Raw genomic sequence first — 26,589 nt, forward strand, 5'->3', positions numbered from 1 at the left:
TTAGACAGGCACATGAACAAGTAGGGAATGGAGGAATACAGACCATATACAGGCAGCTGGGGTTAGTTTAAATTGGCAGCTTGGTTGGCACAGACATTATGGGCCAAAGGGCCTATTCCTGTGCTGTATTGTCCGTGTGTGTGTATATGTATGTATATATACTGTATATATCCCCCTTAGGATCTTGTGTTTCAGTAAGATTGCACCTCATTCGTCCAAAGACCAAAGAATACAGATATAACAACTCTTCACTATTCAGATAACCATTTTGCCCAAGGTATTGGAATTATAATTAGCTCAATGAATCTCGGCTTGATTGCCTCTAAGGCTTGCATGTCCATCCTTAAGGAGAAGGACTTCCCCCTCCCCCCACCAAATTTTAAAAAAAGCAGTCAGAACTTTTGTTTACATATCTTTAGCTCGCACACTCTTCAAAACATTCCTGCTTGTTTGCATGCTCTTCCATTCACTCAGCTGCTCTCCCCAGTTTTTCCTATCATCCATGTGTTCTCCCAGTCATCTGAATTAACAAATATTTAATCCTTTGTAGGAAATCCACTCCATTCAAACCTTTACTGTAGTTCTCCCTGCATTTACCCCAACCTGGTGCAAGAACTTTTAATTATTTCTCCACCATGAGTGGGGGAGAATGTTGGTAACTTGTCACTCCCACAGGGAACTGCAGCATCAGATTGAAACACAGCAGTAAGATGCTGATGAAAGCAAAGGAATTTTTGCATTCACTTCCACATGCAGAGCTCCCAAAGTTGTTGTTCAATATGTCAAGTTCTGTCGTTGTTTCTACTATTATATTTTCTCCTATTTCCTTCTGGTAAACATTTTCACTAATTAGCTGTTCTGCAATCAACTGCTAAGTGACAGATTAATTGAAATTCAGCACATAACTCGCATGGGTGTTGAAAGGAAAAATTCTGTATTAGCATAAAATAGAGGAATTTTCTTGTATTGAAAGTCTTTCAAAGTTTCAGACTGTTGCAAAGACTATTTGTTTTCATGTTGAATTAAAATGTAAAACTTATTTTTGTTGGACAAGTCTTATTATTCTGGAAACCATGTTAACTGGGTTTGTTTTGATTTTAGGAAATCGTATGATGTGGTACGATGGTTCTTATGTGTATTTTTCAAAGTGGCGTTCTGAAAGGCCGAGCTCTGTTAACACACATCAAAGTTTCCTTGCAGCTGTCCTTGATATGGATGGAACTTGGTATCTGGCTAGACATCCTTTGCACCAGACAAAATTGATACTTCAAAGTGTCTTTGTTTGTAAAATTGAAAATGGTAAGACTGGCAATTAAACAGCATTTAGGAATCCTTTGAATCTGAATATTCAGTGACCTTGCTGTGAGCATCCAGATGTCATTTTGTTGAAAAAGGGCTGAAAACAATCTATATATTTGCTCATCTTATAGGTTTTGATGTGTTTCGGTGAAGAATGCACTGTTTTACAAATTCAGGAATTTTATATAATATGAAACACAATGTGGTGCTCTTAAGTATTGTAGTGTGCAGCCTTTAAAGCTACTGATTCAGATAGAGTTTAAGTCATAAGCTCAACAATGCTACTTAGGAGAAGAGTCAGAATTTGAAACTTCAACAGAATACACCAGTTTTAAAGCCACTAATGTAACTGCCTACATTCCATTTCAGATAAGGTTGTCTTAGTTCACGTGAACATGCAAATGTTTTTTGTGTTTTTAGGAACTTTATTTTTTTTTAAATCTGGTTAATTATTTACTGAGGTTTTAATAGATTTTAAGCATCTGAGTGTCCATTTTTAGAAATGGCTTAAAATCGTTAATAGCTTTGACAAAATGAAAATCTCCAGCCCAGTTTTGCCTCCTGTCAGTGGCTGTCATGGGTATTTCACAGATGACCAAGCATCTGGATCAGGGTTTAGAGAGCCAATGAGATGGATTCTACACATCCAACTCGGGTAATTATTGCCATTGAGATCATCCAGATAACAAATCTGGGAGGAGAATACAACTCAGAACAATGTGGCCTTAAGATACCTCATTTGAACACAGTAAATGATTGAATAAAATTCCTCCTTTTGAAATGGAGACTGCAGATGCTGGAATCTGGAGCAACAGACAAAAAGCTGGAGGAACCCAACCCTCCACAGATGCTGTCTGACCCACTGAGTTCCTCTAGCTTTTTGTTTGTTCCTCCTTTTAAAATACCCATTCATATTAAGTTCTGCTCTACCTTCAATTATGCAACGTTTGACAAATTGTGAATTAATTTCTGGGTAGAAATTTACTCTTGTGTGCATGTGCTATATATTCAATGTACAATTACTTGCACATTACACTCTTCTGAAAATTTGGTTCAATTGAATTTAATTGTAATGGTTTTAATTTAGCATATTTTTTCTTCTTAAGACCCTGATCCAAGTTATTTTGCACCTCTTCCTGAAAAAGTGCAATATGGAAACCATACTTACATGTTAATTCAGAAGAAGATGAATTGGTATGATGCACTGCAACAATGCAAAAAGTCTCGATATCAACTTGTCAGTGTCTATGATGAATCTCAGCACGTGTTCCTGAAGAACTTGGTAAAGTCAGATGGTTTTCCTCTTTGGATTGGCTTGTTCAGCCAAGATGTAAGTTTTCAAAAAAAAAGCACATTACATATTATAATCTTAACTATATAACCCTAATACATATCAAACAAAAATCAGTTTAAACATTATGCCTAATCCATGCAAATATTTAATAGTTTACATGAGAACTTGGCTTTCTACTGTAATCTGTCTTTGCATTTACCCCAGTGAGGTCAGAAAGCTTACCTGTTCAGTCACTCTGCTAGTCTGACTTTTGTCCTGTAGTAAACTGGTCTGGAGATGTACTCTTCCTTTCGATGAAAAATCTATGGTGCAACTTTATCTGTCAAACAAGCTACTCAATTAATGGGTGGTGGATCTTCATTTGAGAAGAGGTGTGAAGTGAAATAAGCCAGTGGGTAATCCATTTTGCATTGAATGTACAGCAAAAACAAATAGCATGTCCAACTGGTCCATGCTGATGATTATACTTCAAAATAGCCACCTCTACCTTAACTTCATTCAGCTTCTCAACATAACCTATCCTTTTCATCCTTGTGTTTTTAGTTAGTTCCTGCTTAAATGCATCTATATCATTTCCCTCAATCTACTAGTTGTATTAATGAATTCCACAGTTTTGTTGCTCCTGAATTGCTTATTGGACTTGCTCCATGGCTCCTAATTTATTGTGTTTCCCCCACAAGGCAAATCTGCTTGGTGGAAATAACTTCAACATAACTTATCTGACCTTCCATATAAAATCATGTCAGAATCTTAAAGACCGTTTTTCAGGTCAACACTTGGCCATTTCTTTTCAGACAACTTTTCAATTCTGGCTTGTCCTTGTAAAATTTTGCTGTGTCCTTTTATATAATATGCAGGTAATAACTAACCAAGGTTCAATATAATTTCTCAGCCTTTTTATGCTATTCCTCCATTGATGAATAGCAATGTTTTCTCTGCATTTATAATGGGCTCATTAACCTTAATGGTCAATTAGTGAGTAAGTGTACGCATAGATTCCTTTGCTGCCCTATTTTGACATGTTGTTCTTTTAATCCATTCTTACTGGAAAACCTAAAAAATCCAAATTGGGAAAGAAATGCATCAAGCTGCTATCACCTGCTTGATAGTATCTCAAAAAGTTGAGATCTATCTCTGTGTTTGAACAAATCACCAGCCTGTCGAACATATACAGGCAATTCAGACAGGATCAAAGCAAAAAACAAGCACTTCCTTATCAAATCAGAGGCAGCATGAAGTCTAAGTAGCAAATGTCAGATTTTTTTTTAAAAAATGAAGAGGTCAAAATGTATTTTGAGAACTCAACATTTGGGTAAAAGCTTTGAAGAGAAATAAAAATGTAAAATTTCTAATTTTTGTATTTAGAGAGTTGCAATATGGTAGATTCTGTATGAGGAAAATGCAATTTTCACTTAAAAGCAGAAAAGACTGTTTGTTTCAAGCAGGTGAGGGTAACTAGTGGCAGTTAACAATGAGTCATGTTACATGAACAGTAATTTTAGTACAGTGAAGTCCCAGGGAAAAAATGAATTGCTAGTCTTTTTCTTGTGGTTATGATTGATGGAAGAAATTAAAGTCTTCCACTATTGAAGATGTGGTCTCAGTTCAATGCCACAGCTGAAAGTGCACTCTTATTAATAATTAGCTCATTGCAATTATTCATTTAATATTAATTTTCCTTTTCTTGCACTAGAGAGGATCAACATTTGAATGGTCAGATGGAAGCAATTCAGATTACAGACCTTGGGAGTATTCCCATCTTAATTCAAAAGGCAATTGTGTGTATATGGATACTAAAGGCTTCTGGAATCGTACTAGCTGTAACATCGTGAGTGATGGAGCTATATGTTATGTATCACAGAATGAAGGTATGAATATGTTAGGCAAAATAATATGTTCTTTCCTATTATTAAGGGTGTAAATAAACTGATTTCCTATCTTAAACATCATATAACTTGAATTTAAGCATGAAACAAAGCATTATTTGTAAGGTACAAATGTCAATAACAGAAGTATAGTTCCAAAATTTCTATAAGTTTGCTGGAAATCCGGACTGCTAGTGAATTTTCAATTTGCCAAAATTATTGGAAATTTTTCAGTTTTTCTGAAATTGATGATCTTCACCAGAACAAGTGTTAAGTGCAAACTTTATCTTATTGGTATCATAATTCCATCACTCGCACCCTGGCTACACAACAGCCTGATTTCTCTGCCACTGACAAATCAGAATGCAGGGTTTCCACTTGATAATGAACACATTCAAAGACAGTCGACATTTCAGGTTGAGATCCTTCATCAGGACTGGAAAAATGAGGTGCTGTTTCTCTAATCCGCATCTAGCCTCAACTTGGGAAGTGGAATTAAAATGCCTGGCCAATGGGAGATCATCCTGGCTGTTACAGTGGATAGAGCGAAGGTGCTTGACGAAGCAATCACCCAATCTGCGTTAGGTCTCACCGATGTAGAGCAGGCTGCAACAAGAGCACCGGATGCAATAAATGACACCAATAGATTCACATGTGAAGGATGGCCTCACCTGGAAGGAATGTTTGGGCCCTAAATGATGGTGAGGGAGAAGGTGTAGGGGCAGGTGTAACACTAGGGGCAGGTGTAACACTTAGCGCAGTTGTAGGGATAAGTGCCAGGAAGGGGGATCGGTTGGAAGGGAGGGAGGAGGGAAGACAGGTGGAGAAGGGAGTCACAAGAGATTTTAACTCCACTTCCCAATCCCACACTGACACATCTGTCCATGGCCTCTGCTACTGCCAAGTTGACACTGGACGCAGATTAGAGGAACAGCACCTCGTAATCCTCCTTTGAGAGTCTCCAACCTGATGGCATGAACATCAATTACTCTGACTTCCAGTAACCATCTGTCTTCCACCACCACCGCACCCCCCCACCCCTTTGCCCCCCTTTTGTTGTCCCTCATCCCACCAGCCCCATCACTCCTCTTTCCCCTCCCTCATCCTCTCAATCTGCCTGTCACACCTTCCTCTCTCTGGTTGCCCTACTCACCTCCTTCCCTTTATTCCATGGCCCACTGTCCTCTCCTATCAAATTCCATCTTTTTCAGCCCTTTGTTACTTCCAGCTATCAACTCCCAGCTTCTTGCATCATTCCCACTCTTCTCCCTCTTCCCTGGATTCACCTGTCACTTGCCAGCTCTTGCTCCACCCCCGCCCCCAACCCTTTTAGACTGCCTTCTCCCCACTTTCCTAATGAAGGGTATTGACCCAAAACATCAATAGTCCTTTTCCCTCCATGGATGCTGCCTGACCTACTGAGTTCCTCCAACATTTTGTGTGTTGCTCCAGATTTCCAGCATCTGCAGACTCTCTTGTGTCTCCCATGAACACATTCATGTTACTATATATCTTTTTAAAAAAAAGTAGCATGTTTTTGCAAAACACTTGGTAGAGCTTTTGTGCTCAAATGATTTAAAAAAAAAACAATTATAAAAATTCTTGAAGCAAACATGCTCCATAATTTGAGTGCAAGAATATCAGCAGGTCTATACCATTCTATTTCTTTCAAAGTTTTTAGGGGGACATGTATTATGGATATTGTTTCATTGTCAGAATTCTGCCAACCTATGTGCAGATTACTGATTTGGGAGTCCTCCCTCTGGAATGCATGGGTTTGCCCTGGTGCTCTGCTTTCCCCCACATCACAAAGATGTGCTGGTCGATAGGTTAATTGGCTAACGTTGGTGGTTAGTGGGAGGATCAGCAGGTGTTAATGGATGTGTGAGGGAATAGGTTACAGGGGGAAAAAGTGGGGAGATGGAATTGTTGGGGAAAAATGAGAAATACAATAAGGGATATGGAATAGCTCCCAATTATTAAGTTGGATTTACCTTGCAATCATGCGGTACTGGAAAACATAAAAAGCTGCCTTAGGGTGCTCCCTGACTTGACCTTTTGGTGCTTAACTTGTTTGTTTATCTGTGGTATTGGAAGGGAGGTATGGGGGGCACTGAAATCAGTGCTTTCAGTTATCCACATTAAAATGATAGCAGAAACTTCCCAAGTATGATTTTTTTTTTTTGTTCTGCCGTTTTTGTTCTGCCGTGTTTTTCCTTCCCTTTTCTAATCTGGGAAATCCTGCATTACTGAAGAGATGAGAGAAATGTGATTGCAAGATGTATGCAAATGCATTAAAACAGAGCACTATTGCCATGCCGCTTGCACATGCATCCTTACAAGGAAAGTCTTTTCAGGCAACGTGTAATATATTGATCTAATTCAATTTAACAAATAGTTACAGAATTATTTATTCTAATCTACATTTAAAAACTTTTTAATGGACAGCACATCTGTATTACTGAAAATATCTTTTGGCAGATACATCACCTAATCAGCAGGGGAAAAGTTCAAAGTTCTGTCCTCAGAAAGATGGAAAATCACCATGGATCAGATTCAAAGACCACTGCTATGCATTTGACATGGGGTTATACAATTGGTCTGTATTTACCATGGAAGAAACTAAATCAGTTTGCCAGGAGCTAGGTATGTTCCATTTTCGTCTTTGATGCAACTAAAGTAGCACCTGGTGGAACTGCAGGAAATACTTGTATTTGGTTTACTACTAGTTTAAAAAAAAGTTCTATTTGTGCCTGATTTTTATTATTGCTTGTGTAGATCCATTCTCTGACATCATAATGTGCTTGGACTATATTACAACCTTTTATGCAGCTAAGTAATCATCTCGGTAAAATCTTTAAAGAACATGTATATGACATTTGATTTGGTATAACAGATCTGTATCCTTCAACTCCATTTACCCTTTTTTACTCAGATTTTTCCTCTGGTAGAAAATATAATCTTGATCTTCAAAGCTCAGTTTTACCCAATATCTCTTGAACAGACTTCTGCAACCAGATGTACAGTAAAATTCTTCCCGATTTTCACTCCAAAATCTCCCAGCTCCTATTTTACATTTATGTACCATGGTTCTTGTTCCCTTTATCAGAGGAGATTGATTTGCCTTATCCACCTTTTGAATGTTTTAAATATTTTTGAACACCTTTACCAAGTCAATCTTTTGTAAGAAAGGAAGTATAAGCAATCTGTCTTTTTAATTTCAGCCATGGTGGTGGTCTGATGATTGTGTATTGCATCCCTTTCAAAGCCAATTTTTTTTTCAATAAAATTCCCAGTACTATATTTCAGATAATTTGTACAAGGTTCTATACAATCGAAAATGTTCGCATTTAGTAGTTAACATTAAATAACATGTATTGATATCATAGAACCACCGTAGAACAATACAGGACCTTTTGGCCCATCGTGTTGTGCTGCACTTCAAACCGCACCTAAGACTATCTAACCCCTTCCTCCCACATAACCCTCTATCTTAAATTCCTCCATATGCTTATCTAACAATCTGTTGAACTTGTCCAATGTATCAGCCTCCACCACCACCCCAGGCAGCGCATTCCATGCACCAACCACTCTCTGGGTGGAAAAACCTCCCTCTGACATCTCCCTTGAACTTCCCACCCACTACCTTAAAGCCATGTCCTCTTGTTTTGAGCATTGGTGCCCTGGGAAAGAGGCGCTGGCTGTCTACTCTATCCCTCTCAATATCTTGTATACCTCTATCATGTCTCCCCTTATCCTCCTCTTCTCCAATGAGAACAGCCCTAGCTCCTTTAGTCTCTCCTTGTAATCCATACTCTCTCACCCAGGCAGCATCCTGGTAAATCTGTGCACCCTTTCCAATGCCTCCACATCCTTCCTATAATGAGGCGACCAGAACTAGATACTCCAAGTGTGGCCTAACCAGAGTTTTGTAAAGCTGCATCATCACTTGGGGGCTCTTAAACTCGATCCCGCGACTTATGAAAGCTAACATTCCATAAGCTTTCTTAACGACCCTATCCACCTATGAGGTGATTTTCAGTGATCTGTGGATATGAACCCCCAGATCCCTCTGCTCCTCCACACTACCCAGAATCCTGCCATTTACCTTGTTTCCCCCCCCCCCCCCCCCCTTGGAGTTTGTCCTTCCAAAGTGTACAACCTCACACTTCCCTGGATTGAACTCCATCCGCCACTTGTCAGCTCAGCTCTGCATCCTATCAATATCCCTCTGCGAGCTTCGACAGCCCTCCACACTATCCACAACACCACCAATCTTTGTGTCATCTGCAAACTTGCTAACCCAGCCTTCCACCCACTCATTTAAGTTGTTAATAAATATCACAAAAAGTAGAGGTCCCAGAACCGATCCCTGTGGGACACCACTAGTCACAGCCCTCCAATCCGAATGTACTCCCTCCACCACAACCCTCTGCATTCTACAGGCAAGCCAATTCTGAATCCACATGGCCAAGACTCCCTGGATCCCTTGGCCTCTGACCTTCTGAAGAAGCCTACCATGCGGAACCTTGTCAAACGCCTTACTAAAATCCATGTAGACCACATCCACTGCACTCCCCTCATCAATCTTCCTGGTCACCTCCTCAAAGAACCCTATCAGACTTGTGAGGCAAGATCTTCCCTTCACAAATCAGTCCATGATTCTCTAAATGCTCATAGATCCTATCTCTTAGAATCCTTTCTAACAGCTTACCCACCACAGACGTAAGGCTCACCGGCCTGTAATTCCCTGGACTATCCCTACTAGCTTTCTTGAATAAGGGGACAACATTCAACACCCTCCAATCCTCCGGTACCATCCCCGTGGACAACGAGGACTCAACGATCCTAACTAATGGTTCAGCAATCTCCTCCCTCTCCTCACGAAGCAGCCTGGGGAATATTCCATCAGGCCCCGGGGACTTATCTGTCCTAATATTTTCTAACAGCTCCAACCCATCCTCTCTCTTGATATCTACATGCTCTAGAACATTACCCTCACCAACACTGTCCTCAGCATCATCAAGACCCCTCTCCTTGGTAAGTATTGAAGAGAAGTATTCATTGAGAACCTCACCCACTTCCACAGCTTCCAGGCACATCTTCCCAACTTTGTCTTTAATTAGACCTACCTTTACCCTAGCCATCCTTCTGCTCTTCGTGTACGAGAAAAAAGCCTTGGGATTCTCCTTAACCCTACTTGCCAAAGCCTTTTCATGTCTCCTTCTCGCTTTCCTCAGCCCTTAAGCTCCTTCCTTGCTACCCCATATTCCTCACAAGCCCTGTCCGATCCTTGCTGCTTACACCTTATATATGCTGCCACCACCTTCCTAACTAGTTGTTCCACCTCTCTTGTCACCCACTGTTCCTTCACCCTACCATTCCTTCTCTGCCTCACCAGGACAAATTTATCCCTAAAATCCTGCAAGAGATCCCTGAACAACGACTACATCTCCATGGTACATTTCCCTTCAAAAATGTCATCCCAATTTACACTCTCAAGTTCTCTCCTTATAGCCTCATAATTTGCCTTTCCCCAATTAAATATCTTCCTGTCCTCTTTGCTCCTATCCCTGTCCATGACAATTCTAAAGGTTATGGAACAATGGTCACTGTCCCCCAAATGCTCACCCACCAATAGATCTGTCACCTGTCCCGGTTCATTACCTAAAACTAGATCTAATATGGCATTTCCTCTAGTTGGCCTGTCAACATACCGTGTCAGGAATCCGTCTTGGACACACTTAACAAACTGCGCCCCATCTAAACCCTTGGCACTAAGTAGGTGCCAATCAATATTTGGAAAGTTGAAGTCTCCCATTATAATAACCCTGTTATTTTTGCATCTTTCCAAAAACTGCCTCCCAATCTGCTCCTCAGTATCCCTACTGCTACTGGGGGAGGGGGGGGTGTTGCTTATAGAATACTCCCAGGAGTATTCTATAGTCAGTCAGTATTGTGAAAAATGCTAGAATCTATTACTAAGTGGTGACAGGGCACTTAAAGTAATTCCAGAATTGGACAGTCAACATAGATTTATGAAAGTGAAATCATATTTGGTAGCTGCTTTTTTTTTTTTTTGAAGATTGTAATAAGCAGAATAGTTAAAAGCAAACCAGCTGGTGTGATCTATTTGGACATTGAGAAGCTTTTTGATGAGGTGCCACAAAGGACCAGTTGGATGTTACAACGATCAGTGGGGGTCTAGCTATGCACAATCGATGTTAATGATTTGAGTGATCAATGGTAGTATATCCAAGTTTGCTGATGACACAAAGCTGGGTGGCACTATGGGTGCGGAGAGACTGCAGTGGGATGTAGACAGGCTAAACAAATGGGTAAAGATGTGGCAGATGAAAAATAGAGGAAAAGTTAAAGATTATCCACTTGGGTAAGGAAAAATAGAAAGGTGGAGCATTTTATAAATAGTGAGAGATTGAAAGGAGTTGGTGTTTTGAAGGACTTGAGTGTCCTTGTACACAAATCACTGAAAGTTAACGTGCAGGTACAGCCAGCAAATAGGAAGGCAAAAAGTATATTGGCCTTTATTACAAGATGGTTTGAGTACAAAGTTGGATATGCGTTTCTCCAATTATATAGGGCCCTGGTGAGGCCACCTGGACTATTGTCTCCCTACCTAAGGAAGGATATACTTCAATAAAATGAGTGCATTTCAGGTTCAGCAGATTGATTTATGGGATGATGGATTTGTTTTATGAGAGATTAAGAAAGATTGGGCCTATATTACCTTCCATTTAGAAGGATGAGAGGTGATCTCATGAAATGTCCAAAATTCTCACAGGATAGATGTTTCCCTGGCTGTGGTGTCTGGAACCAGGGATCCCATTCTCAAAATAAATGGCTGGCCAAACTGGACAGGGATGAAAATAACTTTTTTTCACCTTGTAAGTAATGAATCTTTATCCAAGAGGGCTATGAAGGCTCAGTGGCTGTGTATATTCAAGGTAGAGATTATTAGGTCTTGGGATATCAAGGGATATGTAATTATGGCAGGAAAGTAGCACTGAGGTAAACGATGAACCATGATTTAATTGAATGTCAGACTGGCAGAAGGGTTTGAAAGCTCAACCTTTTTTTTTGTTCTTGTGTATTGTTTGTAACAAAATACAAATATTTTTAAACCTAGATTCCTCTGCTACTATTTTGAGCATAAAAGACAGAGAAGAAAATGATTTTGTAACCAGACAAATAAAAGAAGACCAGGGAATCACTGGGCAGGTCTGGCTGGGAATTATTCAAAATATTAAAGGTAAGGAAAAATTTCTGAGAAATTAAAGGACCCCTGGTACATGATAAACTCTGAAAATATTAAATAATTGTATAATAGGCGAAGTTTTTAACATAACTACATTTTCACATTTCTTTTTGCCTTTCCCAAAGCATCATCTCAATAGTAGACAATAGATTAACTACCAGTTTTATTCAGAAATGTGCTGTAAGATCACATCTCTCCCTGTCTGCTCTGTGGGTACCTGTTCAGCTATACTGTTAATATATGGAAGCTGGCAGACAGAAAGCGCATTTGTACACGAGGTGGCATTTTGTATTGTTGCTCCAACAGGCAATTGTATTTTATTAAAATACTTCTATTTACTTTTTACTTGATAAACTTTTTATTTGTATAAATTGTTTCATTTCCCACATCAATGTCTGGAAGCTCTTCATGTTGAATTACAATTTTTTATTAAGCCAAGTTAAGAGGCATTTTGCACATTCCCACAAACAGCAAGAACACAGCACTAGATAACAACCTAAATAATGGACATAGATCTTTAGGTTGTTATCTAGTATGATCTCAAATAACAACCTTTAGATTTTCAGAATGCCATCTGCTGAGTAATCCTGACATTTGAGTAATGTACATGTAAATGATAGCGAAGAGACAATAATTGCTGAGGGCACTGGATGTTGAGACTCTTGCCATTGAAAGCCGTGTTGAAGAAGATGTGTTTATGATGTGTTACTTTTCTTATCCTGATTGTAAGCAAGCATAGGTTAGGAACTTGTACATGGAATTGGCCTCGCACGATTCTGTATCTGTACTTATTCATATTTCATAAGGAAATAAAACAGCCACAAGAAAACTTTTTGAGATATGTGAATGTATTTCTATATACTATGTCTGATGGAAATCTACTCTTTCATTTTTAGGAAGCTAAGTTTCACCATTTTAATATCGATCTAATTAACATTTCTATACAAAATACTGATAGATGGCTTAACAAGTCAGTTTTTTGGGACTAATGTTTTCCCTCGCCTCCAACCACAATCTTTTGCTTTTTCTCCAGTCTAATTATTGTTCTCCATGAAAACCATTAACTTTAGTTTTATGCTAAAATAAATTCATTGAAGGAAGTACTGTTTGCCCACTGGACACACTGATGTAGAAATTTGCCTTTGGTGCCATAATTTCAGCACCCATTGTACTTCCCTTCCAATATCGGGCTATATTGACTTCAGTAGAACTGAAGGTAGAGAGGAGAGCACACCAGACAATTGATTCTTCAGCATTCATTTAGTGTTGATAATTAAACACTAATATCTGCCCCATTGTGTTTAAAAGTTAAAATAATAAAAATCAAGTAGGATTGGTCAGCTGTTTGTATATGCATTTGATAGCTATATGCAACAATCTTAAAGCAAAATAAAGGAAACTCTGAAATCTGAATGGTTGGATTTTATTACCAGCATGGAGTTTTATTTTTTAAATTCCATTTATTTTTTTTTACCATTGATGAAACAGTTAAAGCCTGAGGTATATCCATGATTGAACTACAGTTTTTTTTGCAACAGAGATCAAGCAAGCATGTGGACTTTGAGGAACAAGATCAATCATGATCTTATTGGATAAAATAGCTCAAGACACCATATAAGGATGTGACTCTGGTAGAGTGCAACAAAGATTCACAAGGATGTTCCCAGGACTTTAGGGCTTGAGATATAAGGAGAGCTTGGATAGGCTGCAACTGATTTGCCTGGAGTGAAGGAGGCTCGAGGGTGACTTTTACAGTTTATAAAATCAAAGGGACGTGGATAAGGTGGATGGTCACAGTCTTTTTTTTACATAGTAGGGGAGTTGAAAACTAGAAGGCATGTGTTTAAGGTGAGAGGGAAAAGATTTTAAAGGAGACCTGAGGGTTAAGTTTTGGTGGTGGCTATATGGAACGAGCTACCAGGGGAAGTGGCAAGGGCAGATTACAATTTCAACATTTAAAAGATGCAAGGACAGGATTGTGGATAGGAAAAGTTTGGAGGGATATGCAGGCAAATAGGACTAACTCGGGCGCCTTGGTCAGTGTGGACGAGTTGGGCTGAAAGGGCTGCTTCTGTGCTGTGTAACTCCTATGATGTTATCTAAACATTTCCTCTGTTTAAAAAGTATGAACAGCAGTGTACTTTCTATTATGATGAATTAGAATCTAACAAGCCGCTGTGCACAAATCATTCAAAGTGACAAGACAGTTTGAGAAAACGGTCAATAATCATACACAGTTCTAGTCTCTATCACTTGAGGTATTGGGTATAAAAGCAGGGAAGTTGTACTGAACCTTAAAACAGTGATCTGTCTCCCACCACATTATAAGAAAGGTGTAAAGGCATTAAGGTTGGTTTAGAAAAAAAATTGAGAATTGTTTCTGGTATGAGGGACAATTGCAAGGATAGGTTAAAGAGACTAGGGTTGTTTTCCTGGGAGAAGGCTGAGGGGAGATTTAATAATAGTATATAAAATGGTGAGGGGGCTGGACAGAGTGAATTGTGTTCCCTTCGCTGGAGGGCTTGGGGACTAATGGTTGTGGGTATACAACAAAGGGGAAGTGGATTAAGAGTGACATGAGGAAAAACTTTTGTACCCAATACGTGGTTGGAATCTGGAATGCACTCCCTGCAAATCAGATGGGGACCAGTTCTGTTATGGCCTTCAGGGGGGAATTGATAAATATATGACAGAAAACTTTGCAAGGCTGCAGAGAAAGGGTTGAAGGATGGAACTGGAGACAGCTCTGATAAAGAATTGGCGTGAGCATGAAGAGCCAAATAGTCTCCATCTCTGCTGACCCCATTCTGTGATTCTGTGAAGCTCCAGATAGATTTTCCTCTTGGCTTCTTGAGTGAAATGTGTGGCAAGGAAAATCCATTGTGTGCTTTTGCTTGTATTTGCAATTTCCAATAATTTGACCAAGTCTGTTAGTACAATAAAATTGCAATTGTATGGGCATTGACGGAAACTCAAAGTTGCAGCACAATGCTGGAAACATTGTGAAACTAGAGAGAGAGCTGAACCAAGAATAATTTGAGAATAGTTTCCCATTACTCAGCTACCAGTGCATCGATGTCTGTACTGCATATTCACATTGAAATAGATCTCGCCCAGCGAAGTAAAGTCAACAAGATGCAGAATGTCACCTAGATAAATTAAAAGATTTAATATAAGAGACGAGGAAATGCAAGTTAACCAGAACAAAATAGTCGCACTTAAATTTCCATTAACTGATGTAAACTCCCGTGGTCTTCCACAGTCATTTGTTGATGTACCTAAAATAGATATCTCAATTTTGATTTGACTTGTAGTATAATGTCTTTTAACTACCTAACTAAAGAATTTGAATATTTAAAAACAACTTCCTATCTCCATTATATTCTCTTAACAGTTTCCCTGGTTAAGGTTCCATTGTACTTATCTAATTACTTTTGTTTCTGCACAGATAAATCGCTACAGTGGCTAGATGGTTCAATTATTTCTTATGCTAACTGGATGAATGCAAATCTCCCAAATTCAACTCAAGATAAGTGTGCTATCATATCATCAAAAAATGGGCTGTGGATTCTAACCAGCTGTTCAGAGAGGCATAGCAGACTTGTGTGCAAAGCTCCAATACGTAAGTTTAAAACATGGCTCAGCAAGTCTTTTGTTAAAATCTTGTGTTAAACTAAATCTTACTGACCATTCACTTCAGAGGTTGCCATAAGAGAATAACTTCTGTTACTAAGTATATATGTATACAGCATAGTATAATATTGGTAGAAAATATCAATTGACTATAGACCCAAGCTTAATGCTGATTTGATGAATCATCTATCATAGATTTGTGGACATATGAGACAGAAACTTGATTTTGCATGCCAGAAATGAACACTTAAAACATCGTAAGGGACTGCTTAAACAAACTGTGTTTTACCTGAGACTAATGTCATGGTGTTTAACAACTGGGAAGATTCACAAATATGATCTTAATAGTGTTAGACATCAGTAATATACAGACATTTTTGAGATGGCAGCCTATGATAAGAATACTGCACTGGAATAAAGGTTGTCAAGAGAGCATTGGAAGAGTGATTCAAGCAGCTGGTGTACCACACAACTGGTGTACTGAGCATGATAAACTAACACTGCATTAGAAAAAGTGGCTCCTCATGAAGTTGCAAATAAGGGCGACATAGTGGTGCAGCTTCTCCAGTGACCTGGGTTCAATCATACCCTTAGGTGACGTCTACAGTGGCATGCAAAAGTTTGGGCACCCCTGGTCAAAATTTCTGTTACTGTGACTAGCTAAGTGAGTAAAAGATGACCTGATTTCCAAAAGGCATAAAGTTAAAGATGACATGTTTCTTTAATATTTTAAGCAAGATTACCTTTTGGAAATCGGGTCATCTTTTACTCACTTAGCTATTCACAGTAACAGAAATTCTGACCAGGGGTGCCCAAACTTTTGCATGCCACTGTATGTGGAGTTTGCACATTCCCTCTATGACCACAGGGATTTCCCTTGAGTGTTCAGTTTCCTCCCACACCCCAAAGATGTGCAGGTTGGCAGGTTGCCACTGTAAATTGCCCCTTGTGTAGGTGGGTCATGGGAATGTAGGGAGAATAAGTTACAGGGAAAATGAGTCAGGGAATGGCATTGTTCTGTGAGCTGACATAGACTAAAATATAACAGACAAAAGTCAACCATCCTGAAAGCACTGAAAACACTTTTTGGTGCTGATCTGAGGTATGGGGTACTTGCCTTAGCTTTTGGGCAAGCTTCATAAGTGGAAGCTCCATAATCCCCATTGAAATCAGTGGGTTTCAGATCCAGCAACAGGTCTAACCTGGCAAAGAATCTATCAGGGAATTTTGATGGAGCTTATTATCAGATTTGCAGTTGTAAATCATGAACAAATCCTAGTTCTTGTGTGGCTGGCTCGGCACCATATCTGCAGTGATATGGGGAAGCACATATGAAAGGTGCAAGTAGTGTTTGTTGATGCCTGCAACCATGCAGATTGCTACCATTACACTCATCAGTGCATGGCCAGAGTACGGGATTCATACATTTGTACTCAGAATTCTACTTGTTAAATGTTAGTATGTTAATATACTGGATGAAGAAATGCTGATTATTCATTGACTTTGGTTTACCTTTTTAATTTGACATTCTATTAACTTTCTTAATTTTATGTTTCCTTGCAGAATCCAATCACAGAGTTGCAGCTTTGGTGATAACAGTGACTTTTATCCTGGTCCTAATCTGTGGAATTGTGTGGTTTTTATATAAAAAGAATAAGTGGCGATGGGCTAACCCTTTTGGGACTGTGCACTATGAACGTAGTTATAATGATCCCTCAGACACTGATAGCACAGTTATGATAACAGAACTTAAGGAGTTCCACGATTGAAACTTATTTGTGATTCTATTACCAAACTGCTTGAGAACCTTCAAAGATTGGGCCAGACCTTGATAGCCTGGAACCCCTTCCCCCACCTGCTCCAAAACCCATGCAATACTCATTTAGTTGCAGAAGGCTATTGTAATGGCCTGAAGCATCCTGTATTCCAGTGGCATGGCTTGAGTGGTGACAGGTCCTCTGGTGATTATGAAGAGGGCCTTTTGCTGAAACACATCTGTCACACTTTGACAGATGATTGAAGCCCCATCCCCAGCTTTGTCAGCTATAAAAACATTGTGTTTCTTTTCAAATAGTTTTTGAGAGTCTCAAATATCTGGAGACATTTAAAGACTATTAAAATTGAAGTAAATAACTTAATAATAATTGAAGAATTTTTGGAAGTAAACCTAACTATGAACTCAAATAATTAAACTATGTTAACTTGAAGAAAAATAACTTTGAAAGTAATGTATCTTTCTGCTTACTTCCTAATCCAAAACTCCATAATCCCCATTGAAATCAGTGGGGTCTCAGATCCTGCAACAGGTCTAACCTGACAAAGAATCTATTAGGGAATTCTGATGGAGCTTATTATCAGATTTGCAATTGTAAATCATGAACAAATCCCAGACTTGATATAGTTTACACAGCTATATGCGGCCAGTTCTGTTGAAAACTGCCAGCAAATCTGGCCCATTGATATTATCCTTTGACCTTGATTACTGAATAATCTTGTTGTTGTGTAAATATTTCCTGATTTGCACTACTTATATTTTCCGATTTTAAAAAGCTGCTATGTGGTTACTACTGTAGCAGTTTGCAGAGATTGTGTTCTGTTAAGTATTTGCTTTAAGAACTTATTTTTATACTGTATTATGTAAACATTCCAGTGTTTCACAGAATCATAATATATGCAGAGTCTGAGCTCCAAAAAAAATCTTTGTGTAATTTTTCACCAATTATGTGTTACAATGTAATGCAGTTGCTTTTATGGTTGATGTTTATTGATCTTTTTGTACATCTTTTAGCCATTAACAATGAAAAATCAAATTTGCAGGTTTTAAAGAGATGTATTGATCCATAATATAGGTTTGGGTTTTAGATAATGTGTATAACCTGGGGAAAGTTGCTATTGTCTACAAAATCATGCTAACTCCTTTGTCAGTGCCTTGTAACTTCGTCCTCATAGCTGAACCTCAAATTGAGGATTATTGCTGTGAAATAATCAAGTATTCAAAAATGATAATACATTAATAGACCACAATAATGCTTACATTATCTTCTGATTTTCTTTTTGGAGGATCTGGGTTTATTACTATAAAATATTCATTTTCAAACAGTATATACAATAAAGAAATTACTGTTTACAATAAGGCCACTTGTTCTGATTTGGAAAATTGCAGTCTTTAAACTATATGGATGTTCTAAGCATCGTTTTTGAGGTTCTGCTGTGCTATTTATGCATATTTATAGAGCTGTAACTATTAAAAACTTAGCAGTAGAGATTACTGTAATTATTTTTAATTGGGGGATTTGACAGAAGCAGCTCTAATTGAAGAACATTGGTCTACCTATAATTATACTGCTGTCAATTTAGTGAATGCCATAATGCTGTTTTTGAATAAGAGTGTATTTACAAAGTGTGAAGACCAAAAAGTTACAGCATTACTAGACCATATTGCTGAATAACATTACCGTGAGTATTGTTAAATAGTGGCAAACAACTTCAGTAATTGTTGTATGGAAAATTAAAGTATTTGAATGGGCATAGTAGTATTTGAAATTTCATGTATTTTTGTACTATAAAATTAATTTTGTTGCAAAAGCTCAAATTCTCCATTGTAATATAAGGTTTCCAGGAGTGAATGGAAATGTTTGATTCACTTCATCTGTTCATTCATCTGTCATAAATTAACGTGTAAATTGGTAAAAAAAAATTAAAGTATTATCTCGTGTGTAAAATGAAATGCAGTCTGCTTTTAAATTTAATCTTGGTTGTTTTGTGCCATTAATGCTACAGATTCTTTGGTTTTATGGGTACTTTCAGAGCTATGCAGTTGTTGTTGAACTATGTTTTTTATTTTTCTGTCTTTTTACACTTGTGCATAGGGTTGATTCTGAGATTCTTCTGATAAAAGGACTTCATGATGCTTGAGAGATGCAGGTCATCATTATAAGATCCCAATTAGATGCTAGTTTCTGATTCCAGGATTGACTTCATGTTGTATATTTTGTTGTGATTCATTTATTTCCTCTCTGGGCTATAGCCTAGAAAGATGTTGGCTAGGGAGTCGATTTACTCTATTTCCATTTCAAGATCTTGGCTTTCAATTCAACTTGGAATGAAAGTCTCTGCTGTCTGGTTAGGTTCTTGTGCAATATAGCTTGGGGGTGGGGCATTTTTAATCCAGATCCCATAAATAGTGTGACCATTAGCACAAGTGTAAATTTGATAGTCTTATTGAGAGGCTACAAGAGTAGCTAATGCACTAAAGAAAATACAGAAGGTTAAGTTATGGTCTGAAATTCAGATTAGGGGAAACGATATGAACTAAGATGAACTTGACTACGCATTGTTTTATGTTGGGGTTAGTTGTCAAAGATGAAGAGAAGTTACATTTCCAGAACAAAACCTTTGGTGAGTTCTAAAATTCACCAGGTAATTCATTCCCTTGCGTAGCAGTTGCAGAGCTGCTTTTCTTGTAACTGAGAAATTTATGGTAGAATTAACTTTATTTGTGGGGATTAGTGATACAGCAGGAAAGTAAGTATTCATAAAATGTAGATAGACATAAATGCAAAATTCTTGCTCTCCAAAGCAGACTTTTTAAATGTCAAAAGGTTATTCAAATGGATTTACTTGTTTATATTTTGTTATTTTGCTTTCATTGGAAGCTGTGAAATAAACTGGGAGGAAAAAGAATCAATGTTAGTGAAATAATTACTTTAGTGCCAACTGCTGTTTCCCATGTGTGTTACTGCAACTATGATTTGTTAAAGGCAGTGCGTGTTTAATTTATAAAGTCATTTCTTTCCTGTTGTGATTAACTGGAATGGCTGGGGATACAACATCCTATCTAGTTAAAAATATCCTTTTCATTTTTATTGGGTTCCTTCGTTCATGAGATTTCTATGATCCTGCGTAGATGCATGAATTTAAAAATCTGAGATGTCAAAATGTAGTGCTGTTCTTGCTCTCTTGTCTAATGGATTCTCTTGTTGCTGAGGATGTGAAACACTTGCTGTGGTTCAACTAGTTTTCCTAACTCGCCAAAATAGCCACAAAATAATGTACCTGCATGGAATAGGGACAGCTAGAAAGTGAAAAGGGAATGGAATTGAAAACAGGAAAGTGCATTTATAAACAACCAGCGTGGAGGAGAAGACGACCATGAACCACACCAACTTGAATGGGTTAGGGCATGATTCTAGGCGAGAAAGAATCAAAATGTAATGAGGGAATATAGGAAAGGTACCAATATGCCAGCATGAACACTGGGAAGGTTACAAATATAATCTGATGAAGTGGTTGTTGCTGTTAACACTGAGGAAAAGTGTCAACTTGCAATGGGACAGTGGGCTGTAGGATAGTGTAGTGAAGGGGATTACCATACATATTTATGTTGATTTTTGGGGAGACTTTGGCCCGATTGATCTGTTGAATAAGGATTTCAAACCAAATGATCACAACTTTTTTTTTAAATGTCATTAAAAATTCACTAATCTTCAAGCAAAACAATTTAGTTTAGTAGCTTTGTCGTAACAATTCTGAAATGACCAATCTTACCTGGAATTGAGAGTTCAAATTCCACATGACTTAGTAAAATTTAATTTTATTAATTGTGCAACTTTTGAATTAGCTGCAGAAAATAACCATGCAAAGATAGCAGCCTGTTGATTTTTCAAAAAAGTAGCTTTGAAGTAGCTTATCTGTCACCTCTACCTACTCTAGCATACACTTGACTTAAACTTTTAAACTTTATTTATACAGCACAGTAACAGGCCTTTCAAGCCCAATGAGTCCATGCCATCCATTTATTTTTAAACTCGTGTTAACCTTCCTGTACCTCTTTGGAATGTGGGAGGAAACCAGAGCACCCAGAGGAAACCCACGCAGACACGGGGAGAATGTACAAACACCTTACAGACAGTGGGAATCAAACCCCAATCACTGACACTGTGCTACTGTGCTGCCCTACATGTACACCATAGAGTTGGCTATTGCATTTTCTGCTCTAGGGACTAAAGTTTTAAAGAAATCTTTTACACATTTAAGATTCTATGATTTCTTCCTTGTTACTGATCAGCTCTGAACTCTTGGGTTAAAATTACTGTAATTTTGGCTCACTGTCCATGTACAGTGTCAGAGTTGTACAGCACAGAAACAAGCCCTTCGGCCCAACTCATCCATCTCAATCAAAGTGCCCACCTGAGCTAGTCCCATTTGCCTATGTTTGGTGTTTCCTATCCATATGCCTGGTCAAATGTCTTTAAAATGTTGTAATTTTATCTGCCTTTACCCCCTTCCCTCTGGTAGCTCATTCCAGGTACCCACCATCCTCCTGTGTGGGAAAAACTTGCCCTTCAGATCCCCTTTAAGCATTCCCTTTCTCAGCTGAAACCTATGTCCTCTAGTTTTGGACTCCCCTACCATGGGGAATAAGACTATGACCATCCAACAAGTGTCAAGTGTGACGTGCTATCCCAACTCTTATGTTCAGTGCCCTGACTGATGAAAGCAAGTGTGCCATACACCACCTTCACCATACTGTCTACCTGTGTTGCCTAGGCCTCCCTGTTCTAAAACACTCCACAGGAGCCCTGTCATTCACAGTGCATGTCCTGCCCTTTAACTTTTCTAACTGCATCACTTGTCTGAGTTAAATTTCATCTGCTATCACTCTGTCACTTTCCCAAATGATCTAGATCATTTTTGCAACCTTGGACATCCTCCTTCACTGTCCACTATGCCATCAATTTTGATGTCATCTGCAAACTTTATCCACCTTTATGCGCTTCAAGACTGACAACACCTCTTTTGATGCATTCAGGACATCACCGTTCCAGAACTTCACCATCACCATCCCAGAACTCCCTAACTTCCATGACTTTCTCCTCATTGAATACAGATGAGAAGTATTCATTTAAGACCTCTCCCATCTCCTGTGGTTCCACACATAAATGACCGCACTGATCCTCAAGGGGACCTACTCTCTCCCTAGTTACCCTTTTGCTCTTAATATACTGAGACAATCTCTTAGGATTATCCTTTTACCTTATCTCATGCCTCCCTTTTGCCCTCCTGATTTCCTTCATATGTGTACTCCTACATCCCTTGTATTCCTTGAGGGACTTGCTTGATTCCAGCTGCCTATAACTGACAAATGCCTCCTTCATTTTTCTGACCGGAGCCTCAATAGCTCTCATCAACCAGGATTCCCCAATCCTGCCAGCTTGGGCCTTCACTATAACAGGAATATGTAGGTCTTGAACTCTCTCTATCTCACTTTTAAAAGACTTCCAGACATCCCTTTACCTGCTAACAGCTCTCCCAATTAACCCTTGCAAATTCCTCTCTAATGCCATCAAAATTAGCTTGAGGACCAGTCTTTCTTCCATAACTATCTTTTCATAACTAGTAGAATTATGGTCACTGGTCCCAAAATGCTCCCCCCACTGACACATCAGCTACTTGCCCTACCTTATTTCCCAAGAGGAGGTTGAGTGTTGCCCCCTCCCTAGTAGGACATCTACATATTGCTTCAGAAAACTTTGTCGGACACATGTAATAATTCAGCCCCTCTAATCACTTAGCACTATGGCAGTCCAAGTCAATATTAGGGCAGCTAAATTGCCTACTATTACAACCCTATTACTCCTACACCAATCTGTGATCGCTCTACATATTTGCTGCTCTAATTCCTGCTGCTATTGGAGGGCCTACAGTATAATCCCATCAAAGTGATCACCACCACCTCATTTCTAAATTCTACCTAAATAGCCTCATTGGACGTTCCCCAATAAATATCCTCTCTGAGTACTGTGTGATGTTCTCACAAATCAAAATTGCAATTCCCCCTCCTCTCGTCTCCACCTCTATCGCGCCTTGTAGCATCTGTACCCTGGAACATCAAGCTGCCAGCCCTGCCATTCCCTCAACCATTTTTCTTTAATATCATAGTCCCATGTGCCTATCCATGCACTGAGTTCATCTGCCTTGCCCATCAGGCTTCTTGCATTAAAATAGATGCAGTTTAGCCTATCAAACCTTCCTCACTCCCTGCCCTGCCTACTCAACTTGCTCAGTAGTGCCAATGTTGAGAGAGATGTAACACAGACAATCAGCAACAACCAAATAAGATATCTTTATTAGTCACATGTACATCAAAACACACAGTGAAATGCATCTTTTGTGTAGTGTTCTGGGGGCAGCCTGCAAGTGTCGCCATGCTCCAGTGCCAACATAGCATGCCCACAACTTCCTAACGTACGTCTTTGGAATGTGGGAGGAAACCCACGCAGACATGGGGAGAATGTACAAACTCCTTACCGGCAGTGGCCAGAATTGAACCTGGGTTGCTGGTGCTGTAAAGCATTACGCTAACCGCTACACTAATATAATTATTCCCAAAATATATCTGTCAGCTAACATTCCAGATTCTTCCATAGTCATCCTACATGTGACCACATCTCACTGGCAAAACAATTACCGGTCTACATTTGGTGAGGCCATGAACCCTGAACATCTTCAGTCATACAATGCCAGGTAAGATGTCTCTTGGCCACCATCTATTGTTCTCCCTCATCCCACTACGTGTCAATCTACATCTTCATATTCTTTATTCTGTGGAGAGAATCCAGAGGGAACCAAGAGCACAGAGTATACTTTGATTCAGAGATATGTTTATACCACACAGTTGCATTCATTAGACCACCAGCATCAAGGACAGAGATGTCAGAATAATACTGCAGCAAGCAGCAGACTATTGTTGGCTGAGTTACTAATGATCTCATTGTCACAGGGTCAGGATTATGCTGACAGTTCTACAGTATTTAGCTTCAGCCTTAATTTCTCTGTATTCTATCAGCTCAAGCTTGCCTATAGCATAATATCAGGTATGGGCTGTTGACTACTAAGTCATATGCATGCCACATTACTGCTACCTAATTAGTAATGCACATCTTCTCTTGATCTCAAATTGCATTAAGGCTGTGTTCCTCACCATAAGCATGGTGGGAGCTTTAATTAACCAGATGTGCAACTAGATTTTGCCCCAACAGCACAAATACACTAAGGCAGAGACTGGTTCCTCTGCAACTAGCAGTTTACCTGTTACCACCTCAAAATCATCTATCAAGAGGGCTTGTCAGGATCAATGTTAAATACTCAACACCTGTTGAGGTGTATTCTCAGCACATGTAGGTAACCAGAACTGAACAGTATACTTAATTGATGTCTCTATCTCCAATCTCTCCTTCAACATAATAAGGATGCAGTGTATTCATTCTACAATGAGCACTGCATCAAATTTACATATGACAGATTACAAGAAAGTAAAATGGAATGTGTAGAATTGTAAATCTATTTTCTACAGTTTATTCAGCCCTGTTGCCAAATTATTTCAGTCCAAGTAACAGTATCAGTATTACAACAGTCCTTGATTCCACTTGGTCAAGGAAAATATGGGTTTGGATATGTTTGGTTCTATGTTGTGATAACCAAACAGCAGGACCATAAAGCTTCCACGTTAAGGGTATCCATTTGAGGTCAGTAGCAATGGAATTATTTAAACGAGTAGTCAACAAGTGGAGAATGAGGGAGAAATTCATAAAATGGAAGCTTAATTTCTTGTTTCTCAATGCACAAAGATCTCACTGGGTGTCAGTTAACTTTAAATATGTATGGGACAGCTAAGAGTGCATAAAACCTTTTTATTTGTGACTACCACAAATAACAAGTGGAATCACAGGGAATTCAGCTGTTTTTTTTCATGAACCTCTTTTCAATTTTATTTTGGATTCAAAGTTTGTTATGTGATGTGCTCCTTACTGTTCACAAGCGTTTATTGTTTTTAAAGGGTAGTGTTGGATGTCCAGGCATGTTTATTAAAATTTGTTGGCTTCTCGACATTTCAAAGTCCCAGTGTTAAAATCTTGAGAAGACTTCAAAAGGTTCAGAAATTACATTGCATAAAGCTGTGTATGTGTACTAAACCATCCAGTCTCAATATTAAAAAGATGGTGTGACTGCATTTCATTGCATTCCATGTCAATTTCATTATTTTGATCCACTCGTACAAAAGTTACTCCTTGGAATCTTGGTTGGCCTCTTGTCATTAAATGGAACCTGCTCAGGCAAAAGAGAGGCTAGCATGTAAGGTCTGTACCATAGTGCAGTACACCTTCTACCTTGCTGGCTGAGGAATAGGGATTTCAAAACGTTATTGATTCACCCTGCACAGTCTGTTCAATACTCTATTTTGGGCACCTATTTTTCTACATCTGTAAATTTTAGTAGTAGAGTAACCTCGTATGTTGAAGATCCCTTTCAAAACAAAAGGCCAAGCTTCTGGAAATAAAGATGGTCTATGTGTTTATTGCAAGACTGTTTCCACAACTTTTTTTTGCAAGCTGAATATGTGTAATATTAATAAAGCATCTACTGCATCACTTAACTTGGAGTGTGTTTATGTTTGTTATTGAAGTGTCCAAAACAAGAAACCCAGAATAAGTTTTTTTTTTAATTTTTAACTAGTTACTCAGTAGGAAAAGCAGTTTTGAATAGTTTCTCCAAATAAAATGAGAGATAGTATTAATAATATTGAATATAAAATGGCAATTATATAAATGATGCCCAAGGTTATTTATTAAACTGGAAAAGCACTGCTCACCCTGAAGGCACATTGCAATTATTTTCATGACACCTCATTAAAGCTTTTAAGTGAAATAAACGGCTATAACTAGTGCTAATTTCCCTAGACTCTTCTCGCACATATCCTGGCAGACAGTTACAGAACATCACTGCAGATGCCTGGGAGCAAGCCACCTGTCACCAACTCGTCTGGTGAGCGATGAGGTGTTTCTCTGTGGACAAGAAAAGTTTTCTTTTAAATGGGAATACATAGCGGAAAAGCCAAATGGAAGTATAATGAATGTTTATCTTTAGTGTAAAGAAATCACAGCTCAAGATGTGAAAGGATTATTTCAAAAAATCTCCTTCATAATTACAAGTTTGTGGCTTTGCAAACCTATGACTCTGAAGATCCTTTCATGATCTGTTCCATAATTTGCAATTACCTTTGCTGAGAAATCAGTGTCTAGGTTTGCTGTTTTCTATCAAAACTGTTGGCTTTAATTTACTTAATGGTTGTTGAATCCAGTTCTGTACAAAAGAACCTCATTGGATTCAAATTTCTTAAATTCAGTGTTATATATAAAGATGTCATTCAAACTAGCTCTCAG

The 26,589-nt window shown here is 38.7% G+C and overlaps 1 protein-coding gene across 1 annotated transcript in view; it reads left to right on the plus strand.

Annotated features, from left to right (window-relative positions):
- Window positions 1-19,094, plus strand: part of ly75 (lymphocyte antigen 75) — a 104,544-nt gene extending 85,450 nt beyond the window's left edge. Inside the window, exons 29-35 of the mRNA XM_052028184.1 lie at window positions 1,102-1,299; window positions 2,406-2,629; window positions 4,287-4,461; window positions 6,940-7,104; window positions 11,606-11,728; window positions 15,183-15,356; window positions 16,931-19,094. Of these exons, the coding sequence (XP_051884144.1) occupies window positions 1,102-1,299; window positions 2,406-2,629; window positions 4,287-4,461; window positions 6,940-7,104; window positions 11,606-11,728; window positions 15,183-15,356; window positions 16,931-17,136 (1,265 nt within the window). The 3' untranslated portion in view covers window positions 17,137-19,094. The remainder of the gene's footprint in view (window positions 1-1,101; window positions 1,300-2,405; window positions 2,630-4,286; window positions 4,462-6,939; window positions 7,105-11,605; window positions 11,729-15,182; window positions 15,357-16,930) is intronic.
- The last annotated feature ends 7,495 nt before the right edge of the window (window positions 19,095-26,589 follow it).

The sequence above is a fragment of the Pristis pectinata genome, chromosome 1 (genome assembly GCF_009764475.1).
Source record: "Pristis pectinata isolate sPriPec2 chromosome 1, sPriPec2.1.pri, whole genome shotgun sequence".
Lineage (NCBI taxonomy): Eukaryota > Metazoa > Chordata > Chondrichthyes > Rhinopristiformes > Pristidae > Pristis > Pristis pectinata.